The sequence below is a fragment of the Artemia sp. Qi Xiang Cuo genome, chromosome 17 (assembly GCF_049724085.1).
Source record: "Artemia sp. Qi Xiang Cuo chromosome 17, ASM4972408v1, whole genome shotgun sequence".
Lineage (NCBI taxonomy): Eukaryota > Metazoa > Arthropoda > Branchiopoda > Anostraca > Artemiidae > Artemia > Artemia sp. Qi Xiang Cuo.
Window position 1 is genome coordinate 43,456,877 of NC_142810.1, and position 15,361 is coordinate 43,472,237.

At 35.7% G+C, this 15,361-nt stretch overlaps 2 protein-coding genes across 3 annotated transcripts in view; both read left to right on the forward strand.

Annotated features, from left to right (window-relative positions):
• LOC148942229 (SEC14-like protein 2) overlaps positions 1 to 3,827 on the forward strand; it is a 79,601-nt gene extending 75,774 nt beyond the window's left edge. For both annotated transcript variants that reach the window (XM_089103655.1, XM_089103656.1), the window contains exon 7: positions 1,150 to 3,827. In XM_089103655.1, coding sequence (XP_088959781.1) covers positions 1,150 to 1,257 — 108 coding nt within the window. In that variant the 3' untranslated portion in view covers positions 1,258 to 3,827. The remainder of the gene's footprint in view (positions 1 to 1,149) is intronic.
• LOC148942228 (cell adhesion molecule 1-like) overlaps positions 1 to 15,361 on the forward strand; it is a 410,054-nt gene that overhangs the window by 261,517 nt on the left and 133,176 nt on the right. The gene's annotated exons all lie outside the window — the stretch shown is intronic.

Sequence of the window (15,361 nt, forward strand, 5' to 3'; positions counted from 1 at the left end):
ATCTACAAACCCCCCTTCTCTTTCCCACACACGTCCTTTATGAGGAATTAAAAAAAATCTAGTTTTTTCAACTAAAAGTAAGCAGGAACATTAAAACTTAAAATGAACAGAAATTAAAACGTATATGAAGGGGATTGCCTCCTCGTTAACACCTTATTTTATACGCTAAAGTTTTTTAGTACTTTTAAAAAACATTTTTATTGTAATAATTAAACGACCCTTGTGTTTCAGGAATCGTTCTTAAAGAATTGGGCGAAAATTCAAGATTTAGCGTAAAGAACGAGGTTTTGAGGATGAGGCAATCCCCTTAATATACGTATCAATTTCTGTTTGATTTAAGTTTTAATGTTGCTACGTACTTTCAGCTGAAAAAACTTGTTTTTTTATTTAATTTCTGATCGTTTTTTATATAGTCCTAGGAAATCAGGCCCCACCTCCACGGATAAATACCACCACCATGGAAATATCCTCTAGACAATACAATCCCAGTGAAAATTTACCCAGGACAATTACTCTTAACAACTTCAAAAGAAGAAGAAGAAGAGGTGTGGATTAATTCAAGAAGTCAGATTTTTGTGACATTGGAGGTTGGAAAGAAGGGTAAAGGCCTGGCCTCAATGCACCAAAAATAATTGGAAAAAATTATGTTTCTATCAAAGTCTCAGAATTGGTTTTTCACATTTCGTTTATAAGGATCTTATTTAGATTTATAGAATATACATCTAAAATATATTTCTATAGAATATACACAAAATATGTACCTAAATCGATAAATATAGAATTATCATCATTTACATATTTATGATCTTTCTAATTGTATTATCAGACTTACAAAAATAGTGCACGTCAAACTCTTAAAACCATAATTCTTTATATTGTTCTGATAGACCCTTAAAGATTCTTGTTTAAATAGCTTTATTCTATTACCTTTTCAAGCAGTTTACTCTGAGGAAAGTAAAGAAAATAATATTGCAAATTCTAGCTCTCTGTTAATGTATGTTTAACTAAACGCCCTTTAAAATACCATAATGTGTCTATCCTCATTTTACTTTGATGTGAAGTTGTTGTCTTGATAAACCAAAAGAATTACATTTTAGTCAATACATAGATTCTGCTTACTATTTCACTTCGACGATTTTTACTTTTCAGGTCCCTGGTGGCGGTCCAATTCCTGAATGTTACAAAACTGGTAGCGAATCATTTGGCAACGAAGAAGAGTACAAATTTGACGATGATGTCATGTCAACGTTCCTCTGATAAAAAAAAAAGAAATTCTGAATTTTGGAGTTTGTGTTACGTGAAAGTTTGAGTCGAGCAGTAATTGTATTCTTTATTTTTGATATTTTAAAACTTGCCCACAAGAGTATCGATAGAGACTTATCATGATAGGGGTGAAGCTCAAAATAAGGTTTTTTGCCTGAAAAGTGACATTTTCAGATATTGGAAAAAAAGGTACGAAAGAGGAAGGGGGAGCTGCCACCTCTGGCCTTCCCATTAACCACCCTTGCTTTTTCCTGTATCTTTCTCTGGCCATGAAACCATGGAAAACTATGAAATTAACAGATACTTATTATAAATTTCTGTTCTGTTTCAAACTTCTGTATTCGCTTAGATCTGTTTTTGGTTTGAAAAATTGTAATAATGCTCAATTATTTAATGCATAAGACACATAATATTTCATAGAAAGTAATTTAGCCCATGCGGTTAAACTAGTATCTTTGAGGGTGCAAGTGGCCTCGCTAAAGAGGTAAATTTTCACATTTGCATTATTTTCCCTTTGAGGCAAAACTTTCGGAGAATCAGATGCACACTTCCTAGGTTTTAGGTCCATAGACTTACCGTAACTGTATCAATAATTATTTTTCGACGTAATATCTTAATGGCCTATGCACCTAACCCATTTTCTGGAGGATTTTGAAATAAACCTCTCAATGATGGCACATTGATTGCAATTAATAAAAGATTCTTTGCCTAATATTTCGTCATAATTTGGATTAACTGCCTAAAAGACCAATATTTGTCTAACCTGTTAGGAATTATTCAAGTCGACATGTTTTTAGTTTTGTTCTTTTTTAACAACTTCCCATTTCAATTAACCATATGGCTCGTTTTTTGTTTACCGTTTACGTTTCAACTACATATAGTTTGAAATTGTAAATTTTTCCAATCGCCTATTAGCTCAATTCTATATCCGTTTAAGTGCGTAAGTTTAAACGCGTTCGATTTTTAGCGGTAAATGCAAGTACTAATATTTGCGAGAATTTCCGTATATTTTACTGGAATTTTTGTAGAAGACGTGCTACCTAAGTCATTACAGCCAAAATTTCTGAAGCGTTTAGTACAAAATGGCACTGTCGTTCCCTATTGGAAGGATTTCAAAACCCAACTAAATACCATAAAATGGAATTTTTTGTTTGCCGTGACCACAAAAAAATGAAAAAACATGTACAAATCTTTACTGATAAGTGTCAGGAATAAAATGTTTAAGAATATACTGTTTATCCAAGCTTATTTGTAAATATACATTAAAATACCTTCTAAGTTTTCTTGAATTGTTGGAGTTGGTGTGGATGCCTTTGCTTTTCATAATTACAGCATACACCATTTAGATATACAGTATAAGAGTTATATGAATCCTCTTGGTCTATTATTCTGACTCCTAAACTTCTTGTAAAATGCTATAGGGCCATGGCTATTTGGGATTTGATTTAGAAAGTTGGCCTTTCTTTAGATTTTGCAGTTAGTACATTCACGAAAGGCAACTGGGTTTTGCTTTCTAAAGCTGTGTTCTTGTTGATCATTTTAATGCGTGTTAATGATCAACAAGTTATTATGAAGTCAATCCTTGCACTAGTCAGAGTTTTGATATTTAAAATATTTGTAATCTTAAGAAATGAACTGATTTGTCTGTAAAATTAGAAAGCAAATCGGAAGGTCAATTTAATAGCGTTTGATTCTGTTTTTCAATGTTTCTGAAATCGAAAGGTTTGGAGATGAACACTTGTATATCTAAGTAGAAGGTTGCCAACAAAGTCTAATTATTTATAAGCATGTAAACTTAGAGGATTGGTAGTGAATAGCAAATTATAGAGAATAGTTGTAGATTTATGGCAGTGAAATCATCAATCTAGTTTTAGACACCTTTTACACATAATTTTCTTTTTTAGGCTGGGTCTAGAAAACGAAAGATAGAAAAACAAAAGGTCTGGTCATAGCCGGAATATAATCAAAAGTAGATAACGCAATAGGTAAAGTAGAATGGTCGTGAGAATTAGTAAACAATTAAAAAGTGAAAATATTTGCAGGGTGGTGAAATTATACTCTGAAACTGCGAAATTGTCAAGTATAACATCGCTTGCAAAAACAAAGAGAGGGGAAAATCTCAAGATGAAGAAAACTAAACGACGAAAACCAAACTAAAACGACGTGAATATTTCGCCTGTATAAAACAAGGTGTCTTCAACGCAAAAAAATAAAGATAAAATCAAAAATAACCTAAAATTAAAAAAAATCTAAAACCAAGAAGTAAAAAAAAGCTACTGCGATTGAGTACCACACCACAGAAGCTAAATAGAGTTGCTTCAATGAGAACACTCAAGCGCCTTTTAAATATCCGCGTCGTTTTACTTTGTGTTTTTCTTCTACTGGCCATAGTCCCGTTTTTTTTATTCATTTTTAGATTTTTCTCTCTTTCTTTTTGTAATGGCTAGCCAGTTTGGCTTTAGATCTATCAATACCATTTCCAGTTTAATTCGTGTATTTTTACATTTTGACAAAACGGGTGAATATAGAGGTAGTTATTTTTGGGTTGATATATTACTTTTGGTGGATTTTGTGATTTTGGCTCAGGATTACAACTTTTTATGCAAATATATGCTGAATTTGCAGCATTTTCAATTAAGAATTTCGAAGACGCTAAAGAACTCATTTGTTCTAACGTCAGAAAAAAAAATGAATTCTTGAACGAAGTATGTATAGCTTTGTGTAAGATTGAAGGTAGAATAAAATAAAGAAGATAATATAAGACAAATTTTGTAAAATAAAGAAGATAATTTATTTAGGTTTTCGAAGTACTGAAATTCGCTGTTTCTCAACATATTTATGAACTAAATTCTGATTCATACATTGACCGATACATTTCAGTCACCACTGACGGTTCATAAGGATAAAAAAAAACATAAATTAACGTCCTTACTCGGTGTAAAAGCCGACATAAAGCAGTATGAAGGTCTTCACTTCCCAATGATAAAGAACCATTAAAATTAAAAAAAACTATAATATTCTGTTTTATATGTCATCACTTGCTAATTTATGGATTTAATGCTTATTTATCCTAGGAATCAAAAATGTATCAAATACTTGGGTTTAATAATTTTTAAAGCAATCTGGACCTCCAGCATCAATCATGTCAAAATGCTAAAGTTATTAGCTATTACTGTACGACTTTTCAATATAACAGAAATTCATTATATTTGAAAATTTACGAACTAAATTATAATTCGTATATCGATTGAGATATTTCAGTTAGCTGAGGGGTCTTAGGGTGAAAAAATCATAAATTTACATCCTTATTGTGTGTGAAAGCCCACTTAAAGGTAGCCAGAAGATAGTATGTAAGTCATCAGTTCCCAATAGTTAAGCGCCACTAAAATAAAAAAATGAATAATGCTATTATTGAATTTTATTTATTGTTTATTTTCAGTAGGGTCAATGGGGAAGAGGAGGGCAGACAGGTTTCCCTAGACTTCCACCCCCCCCCCCCCCCCTAGACCTTTTCCTTAGATTTTGAAAAATTCTCTTTTGTTGGGTTTGTCTTTATTGAAAAAAAATTCATTTAAAACTGAAAAAACAATAAATTTGTCCCCGCCCCCTCAAGACTTTGAAAAAAAAAATGCCCCGTCTACCTCCATAAATTTTGATGAATTGGCGCCACTGTTGGTTTTATGGACTTAATGCTTAATGATCCTTCGAAACAACCTCAGGATGGACGTAACAGGCAAAGAAAACACTTTCGAGTCAGAAATTTTCAGATTTACTTAGGTTAAAAGCTGTTCTTACCTCTTACAGCAAAATGCTACAATCAGGTGCTATCTGTTATTATTCAAAATTATTCAGGACAAGGGTTCGATTTTGCGCTTCATACAAATAGGTTTTATGAAATCCTAGATTTTGGACTTCAGACCGTTAGGTCTGTAAACAAGGGATATTCTCAATCAACTGCATTACTCTAAACTATTGGACTGTTTTCAGTTAAATTGTATTCGAAACGGTTTTTTAGATAAAATAATCGCAATATAATCTTAATTAATCTTTTTTTTCAATTAATTTGATAATTACGCTTCCGAATTTGCCACCAGTTTTCTTGCAACCTCTACTAATCTTAAGAGACTGTAGTAAAACTAGTATTCAAATATTTCAGATGATTAGGATACAAAAGCTGATCGACTTGTTAGGGCCCTGGATCCACTAAGGGAAGGCAAACAAAATCGGTCTTACTAACTGTGACCTGATAGACTAAAGGGTAGCCTCAGCGTGATGTGCGTGAACATGTTGATCGTCGGTCGACATCAATTGGCCTGTCAAATGAATGTAACTTTACTGATGGTTGCATTCATCATTGCAGAACGTGTGCTTCCATCTTGGAGATATACCCAATTATATTAAATTAATTTGAAAAGATAGGAGAAAAGCAGTATTTTAAAGTGTTAGATAACAGAAACCTAAGTGTTTTCCAAACAAGATAGAGAGCCACGTTAAATTTTATAACAAGCAAAAATCATCCAAATATAACAAGCAAATACAACTCAAGGTAAGATACAAAATACTGCAATCCCTCTGTCTTTGGGTAAAAATAACTTACTTGGTATAAGACTTCCTTGCGAACTAATCAATCGTTTTTCATAAATTTTGGATTGTATTCCCTACCGGAAAAAAAACAAAGAAAGTGCGTACACGATGGCGTTTCAAAATGTATACTAGTATATATTTCTAGTCCTGATGCATTTCATTAAAGGCATTACTGATAAACGACAAAGCCGAACTGTTAAATCAAATTTTCTGCAAGATACTAGCGTAATGTGGGAGGAGATTGAAGAGGATGCTGGTGCTTATGACTAGTAAAGAGAAATTGTTCAAAAAGGTTATCGACAGAGAGTGTGCGCATACACTTATTAATCTGTAGTATTAGAAGAAAAATCAATATTAACTTATATATTGCCCCCCCCCCCCAACCCAAATTGTGAAAATATGTTTTTTTTTTACGGAAAATGGTTGTTTAATTTCATTTATAAATTGAAAAAAATACTCCCCCTGAATTTTGAAAAATACATTTTTGCACCTCCTTACACGTAATTTTTGGTAATTGGCGTGTGTTTTTTGCTGTACTGGCAAGTGACAGTACTTCTAGTATGTCACAGAAATATCTTAGATGTGTCACTAAATGTTAATTATTAGGATTTTGCCGATATTGTAAAATATCACGAGTCGGTTTATTTAAGCTAATTTTGAAGGTATATCTTAAGTAATCTGCGAACCAATAATTTTTGTTTTGTAATCTGCGAACCAGTCATCCCAAGTTTTAATTTTGCTCTTTACTTTCGAAAGAAAAACTCAGTTTTTTTAAATTAAATTTTTCGCTTTTTTTAACATAAATTTTTCTCTTTTTTTTATAAATCTTACAGAAAATCTTTATTTAATTTACGTGATGAAACTAAAGAATCAAACAAGATTTTTGGTTAAAATGCGACATTAAATACAGGTATTATACTGCCGAACAGTTCAATGAAGAACAATGGCAGAAATTGACACCCATGCGAGCAGAAAAATTATTATTTTTGATGCTAAAAATGAATATGTTTGTAATAAACTCATCAGCACCATATTCTCGGCCTCGTACAGACTCTTGTTAGTTTCAGTGTAAACCATAGTGGGGCAAGATTCACCAATTACTTGAAGAAATATGAACAAATGTTGGTCACAGTTCAATTTGGTAAGTTTACTCTCTGAGTTAGTCAATACAAGTAACCCCTTAATTTCGTATACCTGTTTGACACCCCCAGCAAACAAGAACACGCTTAAAAAAATGCGCTAAAGAGGAATATGAGAAATACTCCCATTGCGATCTGGTAAAAACAAAAACCATTGTAGTAGTTGTCTCTGGAAAACTCCTAAGATGTCAACACGACCAACACAACACTGCCTTTCCAACATAAAAGCAACAACAGATAAAACAGTGGACTATTAACCTAAGGCAGTGAAATTTTCTATTTGTTTCGCCTTTTTGTTTTCCTTTTGATTTTTCCTTGTTTTATATTTTTCTTCTTTAATCTTCTTTTGTATTAAGTGTCGACATACATCCAGTTTTCAATCCCAGTTTTTTTTATCTTTTTACTAATTTCTTTCTGTAAAATGAGAACAAAAAAAAATATTGTTGGTGGGTAGTCGAGATCTTTAGTTTCTGCTTGCCAATTTTTGTCCAGAAGACGAAAAAACGTGGTTCCTTCTTTATTTTTGTGCACCAGATAACAGTGACACAAGTATCGGTCAATATCAAGTTCTACAGAATAAGACTCATATTCGAAACTGTGTCGATTCACACGGTTCTGTTAGTAGAAGGGGAGGTGCTACTCGTGTCCCTCACCCCTGCTGCCATCTACAATTTAGTCTAACTCTGTCAGTACACCAAATAAGGGCATAGCCTCCCTAGGGAGAACACGTGGTTAATGGGGTCAATGACCTAAATTGATTGCGTAATCAAAGTGTGTCAACAACAACAACATCGACCTTGACATTCACTGAGAGCGTGCACTTACAACAACAACAACATCGACCTTGGAACACCTGTGCTGTCGACCTCAATTCACCTATCGTGAAACAATAATTCCCCTTAGAAACAACAAATTAATTCCCCTTTCTTGACAGATCAATCAACCAATGACATCATCTGTCAGACTTTAAAAATTTTCGCCTAGAAACGATTCTCCAGGAATAGATCCAAGTCATTAATGTCATTGCCTCGGAAACAACTCTTTTGGTCGAACTCCAAAGGATATTAATAACCAAAGACCATGGAAACAATTCTCCAAGAAACATCTTAGCGATGAATTATTTTAGCGCGGGAATCAGGTTTCTTATTAATTTGAAATGCATTAGCGCAGAGATGCCAAAAACAAAAGGAACACGCTGAAATTACGTTTAGGGATTATTTGGGCGAAACCGTTTTAGACAGGCTATGGAACTATTTCGGCGAAACAGTTAGAGACATTTTGAAAGAAGATTTTAGGAAAGGTTTTAGAAGAGAATTTGAGGGTGAAACTCTGTGGTCGTTATAATACACAAGTTCCATTTGAACAGTGTTGTGAGGTCCTCTACCCCAACCCCAAAGGGTTCCGATCCCCCACCCCAACCCCGAAGGAAGCCCCGATCCTCAAAGGCCCCCCAAGCTCCCAAAGGGCCACCGGCGTCCCCAAAGGCCCACCCAGACCCCCAAAGGCCATCCCCGGGCCCCCCAAAGGCCCATCGAGCTCCCAAAGGACCAACGGGGTCCCAAAGGCCCTCCACCGGTCCCCAAATGTCCCTCAGGCCCCCAACTGTCCCCCCGGACCCCCAAAGGCCCGCCCGGTGCCCCAAAGGCCCACCATGTGCCCCCAAAGGCCCGCCCCCGGCCCCCAAAGGTCCCCCGGCCCAGAGAAGCGCCGCCGGGGTGCGCCCAAGGTACATGAAAGTACCACATGTTATGTTACCGGGATGCAATATAGGCTCGGAACACATCACAGGATTTGTCGCAGTGGCACCACAAGAAAGCGCCGCAGGATGTACTACAGGGATGCACCGCAAAAAAAAAGTAAATTCAAAAGTAAAAATTTCGATATGTTACCTGCCAAACGCCCTCCTCAGACCCCCAAAGGCCCTCCCCTGGTCCTCAAAGGTCCCTCGATTTCCCAACGGACCAAACCACCCCCAAGGGTCCCCTCGACCCCCAAAGGTCCACCCCCAGTCCCCAAAGGTCCACAGGGCTCCCAAAGGTCCTCCCCCGGTCCCCAAAGGTCCCCCGGGCTCCCAAAAGACCCCTCAATCCTCAAGGGCCCCCGACTCCCCAAACGCCCTCCCTGGGCACCCAAGGTCCTCCCCCGGGCCCCCTACCTGCCCCCCCAAACGTCCCCCCCCCCAAAAACGTACCCACACACACAAAAACTTACACACACACACTAAAACTCACACACACACATTAAAAATTTCACACATGCGCCCAAACTAACACACACACACACACAAAAACTTAAACACACATACACACACAAAAATTAACACATGCACACGAAAACATACATTCAGACAAAAACTTAAATGCACACAAAAACTTACACATAAACACACACAAAATTTACACACACACAAACACACTAAAACTCACACACACACGCAAAAACTAACACACACACAAAAACACACAAACACAGACACACACACAAAAACTTACAAATGAACACAAAAAAACTCACACACACACACATACAAAAACTTAGAAACACACAAACTAAAAAGAAAACAAACACGCCAAATAATACACAAACAAAAAAATACACACACACACACACACACACACACAAACTAATACACACACACACAAAAAAAACATAAATATAAGCACAAAAAAACACACACACACACACACGAACACACATACACACACACACACAAAAAACTAAAAACCACACACAAAAGCTAAGACATACAAAAGCTAACACACACACACTCACAAAAACTTACACCCACACTCAAAAACTTACATGCACACAAAAACTTACATGCACACAAAAACTTACACACACACAAAAACTTACACACACACACAAAAACTTACACACACACAAAAACTTACACACACACACAAATGAAAACTAACACACACACTCCAAAACTTACACACACACACCCAAAACTGACACACACACACACGAAAACTAAAACACACACACACACAAAAACTTACACATGCACACTAAAACTTACATTCAGACAAAAACTTACATGCACACAAAAAATTACACACACACACACACACAAAAATTACACACACACACACACGAAAACACACACACACACAACAAATCTTACACACACACAAAAACTTACACACACACACACACAAACACACACAAAAACTAACACATGAACACAAAAAAACTCACACACACGCGCACAAAAACTAGCACACACACACACACACACAAAACTAAGACACACACACACACTAAAACCAACACACACACACCAAAACTCACACACAAAAAAAATTACACACATAAACAAACACATAAAATCTTAAACACACACAAAAACAAACACACATACACATGAAAAATCACACACACACACAAAAACAAACACACACACAAAAACAAAAACAAAAAAAAAAAAACACAAACAAACTCAAACATACACACGAAAACTTACATGCACACAAAAACTAACATGCACACAAAAACTTACACACACACACACACACACACACACAAACACACGCACACACACGAAAACACACACACACACTCAAACACTAACACAGACACAAAAACTTACACACACACACACACACACACACATAAAAAAACTTACAAATGAACACAAAAAAACTCACACACACACGCACAAAAACTTACACACAAACACACACAAAAAAATAAAAAAAACACAAAAGAAAACTTACACACACACTAAAAAAATAACAAACAAAAAAAATTACACACACACACAAACACACACACACACAAACACACACAAACAAAAAAAAAACTTACACACACACAAAAAATAAAACACACAAAAACACAAACAAAAACTTACACAAACACACAAAAAACTTATATCAACACGCAATAACTTAGACACACAAAAACTTACACACACACACAAAAACTTAAAACCACATTAAAAATCTTACAATCCCACTACAAATTACATTCACAAAAAAACACACAAACTCACAAACAATAACTCACACTCACACAAAATTACACACACACACACACAAAAACATCCACACAATCCCCAGATAAAATTCAACAAAACGCCATCAAAAACGAACAAACAAAAAAACATACACACACACACACACACACACAAAAACAAACACAAACACACTAAAAAAAAAAAGCACACAAAAAATTATACACACACACACGAAAACTTACACACACACGTCAAAACTTACACACACACAAGAGCTTACACACACACAAAAACTTACACATACACACACACACAACTTACACACACACACAAAAACTTACACACACACACACACAAAAACAAACACACAAACAAAAACACACACACACACAAAAAACTTACACACACACAATATATTACACACACACACACACAAAAACTTACAAAAATACACGAAAACATACACACACACAAAAACAAGCAACAGCGCACACTAACTTACACACACACACAAACAATAACCCACACCAGAACGAAAACAAAAAAACACACTCGAAAAAAAAAAAAAACACACAAAAACAAAAACACACACACAAACTAACACACACACACACACACACACACAAAAACTAACACAAGCACACTAAAACTTATATTCACATAAAAACTTACATGCACACAAAAACTTACACCCACGCTCTAAAACTTACTCGCACACACAACAACTTACACACACACACGAAAACTTACACACACACATAAAAACTTACACACACACACAAAAACTTACACACACAGAAAAAATTACACACACACACACACACACATAAATACACACACACACATACAGACAAAAACACACACACACACACACACACACACACACACACACACACACACAAACACACACAAAAACACACACACACACACACACACACAAAACTCACACACACACAAAACTTAGACAAACATACAAAAACTTACATGGACATAAAAACTAAAATGTACACACAAACTTACACACACACACACACACAAAACATAACAACACACACACAAAATTACACACACACACAAAAACTTACACACACACAAAAAAAGAAACCGACACACACACACACACACAAACTTACACAATCACACGAAAACTTAACTTCACACACAAAATAACACACACACAAACACATTAAAACTAACACCCAAACACTAAAAAACTAACACACAAAAAGTATTATACACTAAAAAACTTAAACACATACACAAACAAAAACTAACACCCACACGCAAAAACTTACACACACACGCAAAAAATAACATTCAAACAAAACCTTAAATTTACACAAAAACTTACACACACACTATCTCTAACACACAATCACAAAAACATACACACACACACAAAAAAAACAGAAAATACAATATAAAATTCTAAAGAAAACAAAAACAAAAAAACGCCCAGAACACAATAAATTGAAAACGACCTAAAAAAATCACATCACAAAATAAAAGACCACAAAAACTTACACAACAGCACAAGATCTTACACGCAGACCCAAAAAATAAAACACAAAAACTAAAAATTACACAAACACACGAAAACTTACAAACACACACACACAAAAACTTACACACACACACAAAAAAACTTTACACACACACACAAAAACTTACACACACACTCAAAAACTTACACACACACACAAAATTACACACACACACACACACAAAAACTAAAACAAGCAAACGAAATAATACTACCAAACTAACAAAAACAAGCACACACAAACTAACACACACACAAACACAAACACACACACACACACACGCAAACACACACACACGAAAACTTACACACACACGAAAACTTACACACACACAAAACTACACACACACACACACACAAAACTTACACATGCACACGAAAACTTACATGCACACAAAAACTTACACACACACACACACACACACACACACACTAAAACAAACACACACACAAAACTAACACACACACACGAAAACTTACAAACACACACAAAAATACACACACACACACACACACACACAAACACAAACAAACAAACACAAGAACACAACAAAAACAAACGAACACACGAAAAAACAAATACAAACACACACACACACACACACAAAAATTACACACACACACACGAAAACTCACACACACACGCCAAAACTTACACACACAAAAAAATACAATAGAACAAAAAAACACAAAAACAACACACACACACACACACAAAAACTTACACACACACACAAACAAGCAAAAAAATACAAACACACACAAAAAAATACACCCACACACAAAAGAATAGACACACAAAAACATACACACACACACAATAAAAAAACCAACCACGCACAAACTTACAAGCACACAAAAACTACCATGCAAACACACTATTAATCCCACAAACAAACTTAAAAAAACGCACAAACACATACACACGCTCACACAAAACGTACACACACATACGCACTTACTCACACACACACAAACACACACACACACACTAACACCTTCTCACGAAAACTAACATGCACACAAAAAATAACACACACACAAACAAACTAAAACTTACAAACAAACACTAAAAAACTTAAACACACACAATAATATACAAAAAAAAACTTACACGCACAAACACAAAAAATAACACACACATTCAAAAACTAACATTCACACAAAAACTTACATGCACACAAAACTTACACACACAAAAACTTGCATACACGCACAAAAGCTTACACACACATACACGAAAACTTACACACACACACAACGAAAAGTCACACGCACACACACCACCACTTACACACCCACACGCCAAAACTTATACACACACACACCCTCACAAGTTGACCTTATAGCTTTTACATAATCTAAATTTTTTATAGTTCATTTGAATTTCTCTCGTCAGTTGAAAAAAGTTGACAATTTTACTAGTGACTTGTGGGGCTTTACCTTCTCACAGTTACATTCTCTTGATTTTTCGAAGTTCATTTTGAATTTCTGTCATGAAATGCAAGAGTTGGAAAATTGGGGTCTTAGTATACCAGCCCGAATGGCGGAACTCCACTAGCTCAGTATTGGGGTCACAGTCCACCAGCCTGAACGATGGAAATTCACTCGCTCAGAATTGGGGTCATAGTCAACCAGCCTGAATGGTGGAAATCCACTCACTCAATATTGGGGTCTCTGTCCACCAGTCAGAATGGTGGAAATTCAGTGTTTAAGTTTGGGTAGGTTATATTATCAAGTGCGCTCAGGATAACTTAACCTAGCCTTTTCCGGCGAGTATGGTTAGGTTAGGCTAGATTAAGTTAGGTTAGGTTAGGTTATGTTAGCCCATGTACGCTTCACTTAGGTTAGCTTAGGTTAGGTGAGAGACAGGCAAAAGTTAGTGTATTATTAGGTTAGGTTAGGTTAGATTAATTTAGTTTAGTTTAATTGTGTTGAGGATTGGTTCCCCTACTACCCTTCGCCTCCTTCGCCAACCCTAACCAAACCAAACATAACCTAACCTAATCTAATATAACCTAACCTAAACAAATCATACACCTAACTTTTTGCCTGTCTCTCACCTAACCTAAGCTAACATAATTGAAGCGTACATGGGCTAACCTAACCTAACTTAACCAAACCTAACTTAATCTAGCCTAACCTAACCATACTCGCCGGAAATGGTTAGATTAACTTATCCTGAGCGCTAATGATAAGTTAACATAACCTAACTTAAACAGTGAAAGTCCACCATTCAGACTGGTGGACTGAGACCCCAAAAGTTAGCTAGTGGATTTCCACCCGTCAGGCTGGTGGACTAAGACCCCAATTCTGAGCTAGTGAATGTCCAGCGTTCAGGCTGGTGGACTTAGACCCCAATACTGAGCTAGTGGATTTCCAGCATTTGGGCTGGTGGACTAAGACCCCAATTTTCCAACTCTTGCATTTCATGACAGAAATTCAAAATGAACTTCGAAAAATCAAGAGAATTTAACTGTGAGAAGGTAAAGCACAACAAGTCACTACTGAAATATTCCAACTCTTACGTTTCACGACAGAAATTCAAAATGAAAGTTGAAAAATTAAGAAAATGTAACTGTGAAATGGTAAGTGTGTAAGTTGGTGTGTGTGTGTAAGTTTTGGAGTTTGTGTTTGTAAGTTTTAGTGTGTGTGAATTAGTTTTAGTGTGTGTGTGTGTAAGTTTTTGTGCGTGTGTGTAAGTTTTTGTGAGTGTGTTTAATTTTGGGTGTGTGTTAGTTTTTGTGTGAATGTAAGTGTTTGTGTGCATGTAAGTTTTGGCGTGTGTGTGTAAGTTTTCGTGTGTGTGTGTGTAAGTTTTTGTGTGTCTAAGCTTTTGTGTGTGTAAGTTTTTACGTGTGTGTGTGT